The 13,020-nt window shown below is 37.1% G+C and overlaps 1 protein-coding gene across 8 annotated transcripts in view; it reads right to left on the bottom strand.

Moving 5' to 3' along the window:
• RBMS1 (RNA binding motif single stranded interacting protein 1) overlaps positions 1-13,020 on the bottom strand; it is a 146,967-nt gene that overhangs the window by 21,409 nt on the left and 112,538 nt on the right. For all 8 annotated transcript variants that reach the window (XM_030486434.2, XM_030486432.1, XM_030486433.1 and 5 more), the window contains exons 5-6: positions 3,225-3,382; positions 526-605 (exon numbers count right to left, since the gene is read on the bottom strand). In XM_030486434.2, the coding sequence (XP_030342294.1) occupies positions 526-605; positions 3,225-3,382 (238 nt within the window). The remainder of the gene's footprint in view (positions 1-525; positions 606-3,224; positions 3,383-13,020) is intronic.

Below are 13,020 nucleotides of genomic sequence, written 5' to 3'. Positions count from 1 at the left end.
TTTATTGAAAATTACCTCAAAAAATCAACAGATGGCAAAAGTAGTCCATTTTTTGCCTCTTAAAAAAAATCCAAAACCAAATAAGCCAAACCCAAAAAAACCCCCAAACAGACAGACAAAACAAACAAACAAATAAAAAAAACCCCCAACCAACCAAACAAAACCCCAACAAACCTGTCCATGCACCATCAGCCAAATTCTGTTCCAATACACATACAACACATACTTGTCTCTTGACTTCAACTGGGATTATGTAGGATGTAAAGTTGTGCATGGCTGGCTTAAGGCATCTTAGCTGCTTGTCTATCTGCTATGAGAGAACACTACTGGATTCCTATAAAAGGTTTATAGAAGTGATATACTGTGTTCCAAGTGAGCAAGTATTATAGCCATCCAACAAGACACAGTTTAATTTTAATAAGTCAGCTTCTGAATAAGAAGCCAGATCAACAATCAGTGTAACAGGCTTCCACTCCACAAGCAGTAACCCATTCATACATCTTGTTAGAAATATATGCAACATACCAGAAACTCCTGCTGGTGTCTTTATGAATTTTCCATTAAAATGAGCAATCACCGCTTCACATTTTTCTGTTGACTCCATCCTAAGAAAATAAAGAATAATTTGCATAAATTAAACACTCATCCAGATTTCCATGTTTGTGACTTTTTTTAAAGCACATTTCTTGCTTTTTCTTGCTTCATTTTGTGGCTTGCTTTCCCATGTGTGAGCAATAGAGAAGATGCTTTCTAAGAACACACAGCTTCAGAGAGGTAGAACTAAACTCAGTTAACATTTTATGCACTCTGAGGCCCAAGTCAGTGCCAAACTGCCAATACAATACCGTTATTTACTTAGAAATTAGGCAAAACATAACTTGGACAGCTATAGTACAAAGTAGCTATGCTGTCTTGAAGGAAGCAAAGACTGATTCACAATCATCCATAGCTGAATCCTTAAGAGTCCCTTATATATACAACAAACGTTAATGCCACTTTTGCCAAGGATTCTGAAGTGTGTGTATGGTTTAAAAGTAATAAACTCAAATATAAACATGCCTGACTGCATGACCCAAACTGCCTTTGCAGTTTTTACCTTATAGTTATCATCCCAACTAAATGATGTACCTGTCTTTTATTTGTCTCCAAGTTACCTTCAAAACAGGAACCAATAACAGAATAGCTGTCACTGCTACTGAGAATTCATCCAGCATCCTGAACAGGTTTGTGCACTTATGTCGTGAAGACTAGACTTAAGAGGCTGGGTGGACTACTGGTGAGCTAGTGCTAATCTGGGAGTGGCTCTGTAGGCTGCAGCTACCTCCTTGCACTGCAATGTAGATGTGTCAGTTCTAACTGCCAGCTTGGACTAAAGTGCAATGGATGACTGAAACTGGCAAGTGTAACAAAATTTATTTTAAAAGAAGAATATATTTTGCAGCTGTCTGCAGGATGATGTTTGGATAATGTTGAACAGTTATTTCTTTTTATTTGTTCATTAAGTTTGTAATTCCGATCCACAAATCAGGCCAATGACTTCAGCAGCAAAGCAGCAGTACTAAAAATTACTAAGTCTTGGCACCATTTTAATTCTGACAGCCCTTCTGCACAGGCTGTCTAAAAAAATACAGTCATAGACAGCAACCAAAATCATCAAAATGCCAGACTGATCAAGAAGTTTTCCTCATGGTTTCAAAAATACCTTCTAGAGAATTTTCAGAAGTTTTGGATTGCTGGATCTGCATCAAAGAAATATTTTTTTTTTTTTGTCTTCCATGAAACAAACAATATAATTTAGCTTCAGACTCAAGCTTGGACTTGATAAAATATATTACCCCTTATTAACCTAATAAAATGCTCCCAAAGGCAAGAAATTAAAATCTTTATTTAATGACTACATGTTTCTTGGGACAATTTTATCTTGAACTAATATTTATCCAAAAATGTTCCAATACTTAGCTTGCAGAAGGGGAGAAATTCTGATTAGCCATGACAGCAACCCCTTGTTCTATAACTTACATATATGTATGTGCATAAATATGTGTACAAAAATAACTTCAAGTTTATGCATATATATATAAAACAATGTATAATATAGAACCTATTGAGAAAATACTTACTTTAAACCTAATCACTTTTAAAGTCTTTAATACAAGTGAGGTTTTGGATACACACAAGTCGTTTGGACTTTTACACACAATTCTAAAACGCTTCTGGCTATATTAGAATAAAACCATTCCTAAAATACCACTGATTCAAGACAGAGTTAGTAAGGAAGTTTAGGGAAAAATACTCAATGCCTCTATATTTGATGATAGAAATCTCCAATCTAAAGCCTCCAAATTTTGTTTGCCATGCTAGGTTTATATGAAAGAGAGAAAAATACTTGAAAGGCACAGAAAAGGCTTTGATCAAGAGACCTCAGAACAAATAACTGAATTAACTAGAGAAAAAGTAAGCTCACATGGATGGAATATGTGGGAGGTATCTACTAATTTATAGAAAATATTTGTTCTTGTTGATTTGGGAGAGATATCTGACCAAGCTGGCAAATATTTTAAGGTGAGATTTACTGTAAGTGAATGAAAATATTTTCTTTCCCAGATGACAACATGTTAATGAGCCAGAAAATTCAAAGGGCTGACATTCAAAGGGCAATGGTGAGTTCATTTTCTCAGAGGAACTAGTGAAGGGGGAAAAAAAAAAAAGATGGGGGTGGGAGGAAAGGGGTTCCTCCTTACAGTCTCCTGTCTCAAATTCAAGCCTCAAAAGCCAGAACTGTCACAGGAGAAGTCTCTGTAAAGCACTGCATAACTCTTGCTTATTGCTTCAGGGATAGAGGAGAAAGGAGAAGTACAGAGAAAAGAAGGAAGCGGTAGAGAATGAACTCTTATTAAGAATGAACCATGAAGAGCAATAGATTCAGATTTAGCCATCTAAGCAAAATGAGACACAGCTGTATTTGCCTTACCAAAGGAATAATTAACAAAACCCTTGTTTTGTTAATTATTGTAAGTTATATTTTTGTAAGTTATATTATATGTAATTATTGTAATAATTTTGTCAATTATTTGTAAGTGCAATCTCCATCTAGATCGCACTTTTCTTTAAAAGCTTGATAATTTTCAGTAATTTCTGCCTTGTCCTCCTATTCCTGTCTTTTCAACTAAAAACAAAAAAAAAAAGGAAGAAAGATACCAGCATGGCTAATGCCACTGAAGTACCTTGCAAAACCAACACCACGGCTTGTCCCACTCGAGTCCCGCAGTATCCTTGTAGAGATAACCTGCCCAAATGGTTTCAGCATGTTCTCAAGCTCCTGCTCATCCATGGAAAGCGGCAAATTGGAAATGTATAAATTAGTTGGGTCTTGTTCTTGTTGCTGAAAGAGAATTAAAGCAAACTGTTACTGTTGCTGCTACTGGAAAGACATTTTGAACAAAAAATATAACAACAATTACATAAAAGTACTACTGGCACAGATTGTTACTTCTCAGGCCCCTTTCTAAAGGCCATTCTTCCCTAGAATGAGTGACCTCCATCTTCAATCACTCTATACAGCATTCCTGAGAAAACTACCCTCCTGCTGACAACAAAGTTTATAAGTGGAGATAAAGGTGAATAATTGACTAGTTTATAGTCTGCATTACAACTTCATCTTTCAGATTTTTCTGAAAGGAAAAAAAAGGGCAAAACCAGGAATTAGCAGACAAAGCAATACAAGACTGGTGGAAAGAGCTGAAAAATGCCAGATCTAAACGAAAAAGAGAAAATATTGGAAACAATGCATCTAACGAGTATGTACATTGCCAATATATTACCACAAGAATAGGCTGATACAGAAGTGAGTGGGACACTGTCATTTTCTCCCACACATGAATGTTTTTGAGTTTTTACCTAATTTTTACATTATGCATACAGACAAAAGTCTTCCAAAACCTTTCTATAGAAACAGACAAAATGACAGAGCAGGGCAGCCTGGAGATGAGTGATTAGGGAAGAGATAAATGTAGCCATGACTGCCATTTCCCTGACCTCAGTGTATCTACATTGTGTGATCTATGCATCAACAGTTTTGTTGAAAATTATGATTTCCACTGTTAGTTTACAGATTTTCCAGCTGTGGTGATGGAGCATTTCTCGCGTACTGCTAATTGTTGGCCATGCTCCATGATGAAATAGATTCTTAATCTACACAGATCTATATGACTCGGCCCTGATAGTTGTGCAAAACCTTGATGTTGTCATTGTGGCTCCCTGTATAGATGTAAGTCTCTGCAGGATGCATTATATGCAGAACTTTTTGGCATTAGGAGTGATAAGATCTGAAACAAACACAATTTTGTTGGAACAGTCCTCAGCATATTTCCGTTCTGTACAAGAGGGCTAACTGACTTACAAGGAAGTTCGAATCAAACCAGAAAACAAAAAGCAAAACTACAATGCTTGCCTACTGGAATTAAAGCATTTATTAAAGTGATTATAGCTGCACAGGTGGTGATAAATTCTTATGCAGATTAGGCATCAATTTGTTCTTAAGATGCCCTTATATTAGCAATATCTCAGTACTGTTGGTGGCATACGGCATAATTTAATAACTTGCTATCCTGGATATCTCCTCTCAGTTGGGGTTGGTTTTCCTTAGGGGAAAAAAAAAAGAAAAGGGGAGTTGGGGCTAGGCGGGGAGGGAGAGACTGCACCTTTTAGGCATAGAAATGAACTATCCTGTTCTAAAAACTAATGAAACTTCAACATGGGGAAGCAAATTCTATGCTTATGGACCTTAACTATTTGCACTTTTATCCCAAGATTTAACTATAAAGGGCTAATGTTCTTAAGTTTTCTGTAAAGGTTTTTTAAGTAATTTCAGCATCAAAGGACCTATAAAAGGGAAATAAGCTCCCATTACATCCTCCTGATCTGCATTCTACACCTAGCCACACTGAAATCCCACATACCTTACAAAACATGAATTTTTCCAAGTGCCAAGTGATGTCCTCGTCAGTCCCTTTACAGTCCATCACAATTGGCACTTGACTACCATGTATGTTTTTCCTTTTGGTATCTACTGGAAATATTCCCCCATGCCAAAATAATATTGAACCCATATAGTATGCATAGAGGTTTGTGACTTAAATTATGTTACAGTATCTGACTTCTTTTTCAAATTAAGAAAATCAGCAGAAAGAGAAGACAAGAAAATGGATTCACTGTGAGGCCACAGCTGACATTAATACTTATTGCTGGGGAGTGTTCAACCATGAGGGAAAATCCATGTTATATACACTTCAAATTTCCTCAGGTAGGAATCTGAAACAAAGACAGCTTTCACATTTTTGGAATTAGTTTGTTGCTTAGACTATAGTAGCCACTTTTGTTTTACACCTTGAGATATGCAGGTTTACTTCCTTCTTTAATGAGCACTATTAGCAAAAGCTTTAAAAGGACGTTTCAGCCATGGGCATTATAAAATTGCATTTGTAGCTATAGCATAATGTTCTGAAACTCTAAGTAGCATTTGAAAGGAAAAAAAATTTTTTTACTTTTTATTATAAGCTGTAAAATGCATTGCTCACAAATATCTTAAAACTTCTCTAAATAACCTAAAACAGTATACAAGCTGGGAAATCAGACCCCTGGCATATTTTAATCTAATTTGCTCATGTTTTTATTCTATAATAACAAAAGGTCTGAATTACATTATAAAAATGTTCTCATTAAAAAGCCTAACAACATTGGGAAAGATAAAAAAAAGGCCCCATTTTATTCACACTAATAAAAATGTAATTTACATGCAAGAAATAAATGCTTACATTCAGAAACACCTAATAGAGAAAGAAACTGTCAACTGCAGAATGTCAGAGCAATCTGTTTTATTTAGGTAACTGGGCAGATCACATTGCCCTTCTCTTGGGCTCCTATTCTAGCCTAGGGGGTTACCACACTTTTGCATTATGCAGGCATTGTATTTAGGATGAAAGATCATGAGCTTTCCTTGCCAAAAGGGACAGAAAGACCTACTACAATTCATGGTAAAATGTGAAGATCTTCCTCCATACATGCTGGGAAGCTTAATGCTTGTACCTACACACCTAGCAAAGAAAACTTCATGACATAAAAATCAAGTGACAGCATTGTGTGAGAAGGGAATACTCAACTTTGAAAGATCATTTTCAACTTTACCAGTAACCTACATTGCATATCCCTTAGGAACAGGGGAAAAAAAAAAAAAGTGCCTCTTCAGAAATTTTTCTAAGGAAATTGCTTTCTCTGAACATAAAGTATTTTGTGATGGAAAAATTTGACTTGTGGCCCATTAAACAATCCATATTTTGCATTAGTAACTACTGGGTTTTGGTCAGGTGCATGGGTGAGTGGAAGACTGGAAAGGACTTTCTTTGCTTTCCTGACCCTTTCTCTACGTCATAGTCTATTACAGCCTGAATTCTAACAGGGATTCAGTTATTACTGCTTCTGATCCTTCGACAGGACATAATGACCACAGTGGAAAAAGAGAAGCTTGAAAATACTTTTACATATGTCCATAGCTAGAACTGGTAAGATGGCAGACATGGGAGAAGAGGAGCAAAAAAGCAGCCAATGGATGAGGATGTCACACTGAAATACTGGAATATGAGTTGAAATTTCATTTATCTGTAATTCTCTCAGAACAAAGTAGTTGAAATGCCAGCGAACGCATTCCAGTGCAACAGGGTTGTATCTGCAGTGCAGGAGCAAACCCACAGCCATCCTGGGGAGCAGCAGCAGTTCAGCTACAAGGAGAAATCATAAGAGTCATATTATATCTCAAGTTGGAAGGGACCCATAAGGAACATTGACTCCAACTAGGTCAAGATAGATTAAATTAACCCACAGTCCACTTCTTCACTTTGCAGGGAAAAAACCAAACAAATGAAACAAAACAAAAAAACCCTGCCACTGGTTCTCTAAAGAGCTCATTTACAACACTAAAATAGTACTGTTAGGTAGATCTAAAGCAAGACTGAACTCTTACTAGAGTGCATTTGAAATTTTACATAGTTTGGCAGTGGAAAAATTATACCTATTAATGTGCAAAACACCTCCTCTCCTCTTGTTAATTACTTATGTCACCGTGCAGCTTCTGTCATCACCACAAGACTACTAAACCTTAAAACAGCTACCTGGGTACGTTTTGGGAGATCATAAGCAGCAAATAACTTCCTTCCCCTTAGAATATGCTAGATTTCCAGTTGAATTCCAAATGGCAACCACAACTAAGACTCCCCATGCATCTTTATCCCGTCTTACACAAAAGGCCCCATACAAACAGATGTTTGCTTTTATACAAGGTTTTGGCATGGAAACTGGTTAAACAGTTAAAAATTCAGGAAGTTAGGAGAGAGACAAACTCTCTAACTTGTCCCTCCATCTCTCTGGCAAACAGCAGTTTAATACCTTAAGTACTGTGACTTCCTTCCTTACTGAAACTTGCCTCACCACAGTTTAATTCACATGGTTATTACAGTACTGTTTCAGAAGAGAATTCCTTTGATATCTAAGTTTCTAATTTTTATTCTGGAATTCAACAAAAAATGAAACTGGCAAAAATATCTGCAAACATAACTCAACTCAAACCTTACCTATACACTGTAATTGTTTTAAGTGCTTTCAAAGGTAGGTTTTTTTTCCTGGGCTTAAAATTTATGAAATTATAGAAACTGCTTTCCTCTTACAAATCTTTTCTCTCTTGAAAATATTTGTACCATTTTAAGGGAATGATCAAAAAGAATTACTGAAGTCAGTGGAAAGCTTTCTACATCAGGGTAGCAAGCTAACATTAAAATAAAGACCACTGAACCATTGAGGGTTTGGTGGTTCTTTATTTATTTTTAATTCTACATTATTTAGGAAAATTGCTTATTTTGAGTCTTCATATGTCACGCAGGGTCTCTCCAGTTAACAGAACCTTCAGCAGGTCCTGAAAGATGCTGAAAGTGCTCAATATTTACAGAATATGGGCAATGTCAGGGAATTTGTGGGCTACTGTAAGCATCCATATTAGTGAGGAAACTAGGAAGTCTTGGTTTTAGCAATTAACATTAAGTTTCCATCACCTTTAGCTGTGTCTCCAGGTTTTCTCTAGCAGAACATAATAATATGAAGATGCAGAACAGTGCTCTTGCAGGTTAATGCACTTCTTATTCCTAAAAAGCACTTACAACACTAATAAGATGACTACAAGACACAGTATTTCTCATAAAAAGGACAGGAATAATCAAGTGCTAATATTCATTTCTGAAGAAAGAGGTGATCAGGAGTCTTACATAATGCAAAATGGTCTACCATCATCTGAAAGAAATTAACAAAAACCTCCCTGTGCGTGTGGAACAGTTCCTAAACTGCAAGCAAGAAACTTGGCAAAACGATAGGACATCTGTTTTCTCTTGCTCTGTGTAAGGTCAGAGTGAACAGATATCCATTCAGAAACATGTGACGAGGCACCGCTCACAGCATGGAAGATCCTCTGGCTGACAGGCATTAAATGCTTGTCTGCCTTCGTACAGAAACTACTTCAAAATTTACAATTGGCCTATGTCTCACTGAAATATGTCTGGTTTAGCCACAGTTTTAATACTGCCTGACCACAGACTGTTAACAAGACAATTCAGGGGAAAAATCACTACCATAATCTTCACTTGTTCTCCAGAACTGCATACACACTCCATATGATGAATAAACTAAACATTTGCATTCATTTTCATAGGCACATCTGTATTACAAAAAGGAATAAGAACTGTATGAAAAGGAATTTTTAACTACAATAAGCACTGTGTTCAAATTTGCGATCAGGCTATAACTGCAGTCATACATTCTCTTTTTACTCTTGGCATTCTTGTTTTCCCTTTGCTAGAAGGGCACTGAGGTGCTCCCTGGGAGTTCTGCATGTTGATCATTGTTACCTGTGTTTTCCATAAAAAGCTGAGTGACACCACCACACTTCATAACAGGGCACTCTACCCTCACCTGAACAAGCCACAGCACTGCTTAGCAACTGAGATAAGACTTTGTGAGTTGGAGCTGTGTACTCAAAGGAAGTGGTTGTTACCTGTCTTATTTAACGCACATGCAACTCCTGAAATGGTCATTTATCCTCCAGGTATGCAAAATTTGGCTTACCTTTAATTTATTTTATAATGACTTTTAAGAACTTTTACAAATAAAAGGAGGAAAATTGATCGTTTAGTTAAAATTCTATTACAGTAGGATTTAATTCTACTACCTACAGAAAGCATTATAAACTAGGTGGAAAGAAAACTTTTCTTACAAGACAATTGCTAAAAAGTGCTTTGGAAATCTGCTTGAGTTAGCTCCTGTTTGCCTATCATCTGTTCTTTGGCATTCAGAAGCCCAGATGCAGAATAAAATAATTGCAATATGCCTACCTTCACTAGTTAGCTTAAGTACACTAGCTACTATGGTAACCTAAATTTATTTTCTTATTTTACTCTGTAGGAATGAAAACTGATATCCAGAAGGTTGCCACAGTGAAGACAAGTACAAAACACAATACATTACTAAAAGTCATAAAAGTTAGCTGTTTCTCATTTTTGCTAACTCAAAACCATGTTCTTCATCAGTGACATAAAGGAAGACTGCCTTTAAAGCATTATGTTTAATAGCTGTGGAAAAGCCTTGATTTCTGTTACAGACATGAGGACAAGTGGCTAAGCAGCCTTTCCCTCCCAAATAGCCCCCATACCTGCTGTGCAGTTCACACTTTATATTGTGGCAGTTCATCTTTTCCAAATATGCTTGGCAAAAGCATATGCTTATCTAAAGTAATTTTAGAATATAAAAAGAATGCTGCTGCATTGAACTTAATTGGAAAGAAAGATAAAGCTACCAGCCTATGGAGAGTGCTTCACAGTTCTGCATTTGTAACCATTCGTAAAAAATACAAAGATTACAAATTCATGCCATCTCTGGGTTCTGGAGGATCAACAGGAACTCAGGCAGTGGGCTAATATTTATCACAAACTGAAAACCACCTCCACGTAATGAGTTTCAGAGTTTGGTCTGTTGCTTTCAGGGCCAACAGACCACTCTCGACAACAGAAATTGTACCTTAAGAATAGTAGAAGAGTCAGTAATCATGGTACAACATACTTTGCACTGTTATCGCAGGCATTCTTCTAACATAATCTGAATATGAAACAGTTCTGAAGATGGCCCTAATTTTTTGCACAAACCTTAAATACTTGAAAACAGTTAGTGATTTGTTACCATGGGAACTAATACAATATAAGCAAGAGCATACTTAATTGTGTCAGTGGAAATGAAGACTTTAAGGAGGAGGAAACTGTAACATTATAAATCTGAAGCCCTAAGTCCTAAAAACGTGAGGATGTGGGGAAATCTTTGAATGCACAAACAATGAGTCTTCCCCCCAAAACACACATTAATACATAGAATGGCATTCCATGGCTCAAATTAAAGAGTTTCATTGACCACAGAAATCTTCCACATCCACAAACTACTATCATGGGTTCTATTATAAGGAGCATATATTTACTAAAGGTAAGTTTGTGCTTTCTGTTAGAAAAACACAAAAAGAATGAATATCGCTTAAGTTATAAATGATTCTGACAATCTTAAAGCAAAGTTTTACATATGGATGAACTAAAAATCTCATTGAGAGAAAGAGAGAGAATAGAGGAGACATGAAGGAGAGCAATGTCTTCAACAACGAAGTCTGGAGGGTCAGGCTCATTGAGTCTTTACCAGTAGTGCTGACTTGGGTGGTTAACTCATTTTAAAGGGAGGACACTACACTAATTTTAAAGACAGGGCTGAAATACAATTGTGAGAACACAAGAATGTACGTTAATCTTTCTTGTAATGCCCAAAGTACATTACAAGTTCTTTGCAAAAAATGGTAACTCCATATGTAGAACAGTTTTAGTAGATACAAGCCTTTCACTGTTTATCTCAGAAATCTGTTAACCTATCATGAACTAGACAATATGGCTATACAAATGTCACTGCCACGCCAGGAAGGAAGTTTAGCACTTGAGCTCTGAGCTGCCACAGCCAGGCTGGTATTCTAGCTGGTATTGTGTATCTCTACATTGCTGTCAGTACGATACAGATATTCTCCATTTGACTTTATCCGGTCTGCAAATACAATCATTCTCCTCTTGGCTTCAGTTTGCTGAACTGAACTGTGGTTTTTATTAATTATTCTTACTCAGTAGTTCTTTTTACCTTTTATGTTTACACATTAGTTTACATCCAGAAGAACAAGAATGATATTCAACCTTCCATTTTAAAGGGCCACTTTTCCAATCATCTGAAACACAGTTACTTAAGCAACTACAGTTGGGCTCAGCTGAATACCATTTGATGAGACAGAACTATGTCTGAGCACTAAATGCCTCATGTTAAGTTCAAGGTCAAAAATCCATAAGAATTTAAGTGACTCACATGTCTACACCCTTTAGACCTCACTATCTCCAGAACATCCCTTACAGATCCTCGGGTTTTTTTAAATCTTCATTCAAAATGCCAATATACAGTAGATTTTCTCTGTGCATCTATCTTCCAACTGTAACAACTTTTCTACTGAGGAAAATGGGCAGAGCTTTTCAATACTAATAATTAATTTTATGTAAGAATGCACAGCTCTGCAAAATAAGAGCTTTTTAACCCATTATTATTGGTATATAATCAAAGCACTTCATTACATTAAAGAAATTTCAAGAAACTAAAATAAATGAAAATAAAAATTAGACACTCACCAGTTACTAAATAGCTTAGAAGTAACAATACTCTTGCAAGACATGTATCTGCTCTTTCCGTACCTCATCTCTATAATGAGAGATAGGCTATTGGTTTTGTACTAGGTACTGAAGCAAGCTGGCTACCAATACAGCTCACATCACCTCCTGATCCCTCTCCACAGCTGCTTATACACTCTGACAAGACTGAACACTGGTAATAGTCAACTGGAAGGGAGAAGAACGGCAACAGCCCATTATTTCTATTTTAAATGTCCGTCCAAAAGCTACTCCCATGCCCTGGCAATGCAGTATCATCTTATGTAAGCTCTCAGCAGCATTATCTGACCAACAGGAATTGTTGGAGGCATTTCCATTTCAGTGAGTAGAGGAAGATACTTTTAAACAGCACAGATCAAAACACTTCAAGTTGCTTTGTCTTAGTCAAGCACTCCCAATTCAGGTCCCAGAAAAAGCAGAATAACTGAAGACATAATGTTTCCTGAGCAGTGGCAGTGGTCTGACACTGTGTTCTTTCACTGACACCATCATCGTGACATCTCCTGAGAGGTGTCCTTTCTCCACCAACAGTGACCCCCCTGGAATAGATTTAGCAGGATTTGGCCTGACAGCACATCTCAGGCCCCAGCCCCTCCTGGTCTGCTCAGCAATAGCAGAAACGTAGTGGGTGAGAATAGATTTTTCTGGAGTCAGATCAACTTGGAAGCAGAATGCCAAGCACAGCATGATCTAACCTCATGGATAGGAAAAGCTCACAAAGTAAAATATTTGAAGTTATCTCTACAAATGAAGTAACGAAGATTTTAATATGTATAATCTGAAACACTTCTACTAAACTAGGATTTATAGATGAACTTGCTGATATAATTTTTAACTCACCAACATATAGCTACAGCAGGACACTGCAAAAAGGGCTTTACAGCAGCCAGAGTCAGAACAAGGCTTCAGCAATAACATTTTCCTTTCCCTTCAACTGTTGCAGTTCAGGGACTATCACCACGTCTGGGAGGAGGGCAAGAATATTGAGGAGCTGTACTGCTGGCTGACACCCTGGGCACAGCATGACAACAACGCCCTCCCACAGACAAATCCTGCCAACAAGCATTTGTTTCTCTTTGAAACTGAAGCAGTCATAGTGGTCAGTAAGGAAATCCATCAGCCAGACAGCCGAGAAACTGTCCTCCCAATCCTTCTCTGTGATATTCGGGCTTAAGCCAGAAGAGTTTCACTGCAAGACCAC

The sequence above is a fragment of the Strigops habroptila genome, chromosome 5 (assembly GCF_004027225.2).
Source record: "Strigops habroptila isolate Jane chromosome 5, bStrHab1.2.pri, whole genome shotgun sequence".
Lineage (NCBI taxonomy): Eukaryota > Metazoa > Chordata > Aves > Psittaciformes > Psittacidae > Strigops > Strigops habroptila.
The sequence above is the reverse complement of the archived record's forward strand: the minus strand, read 5'-3'. Positions and strand labels throughout refer to the sequence as shown.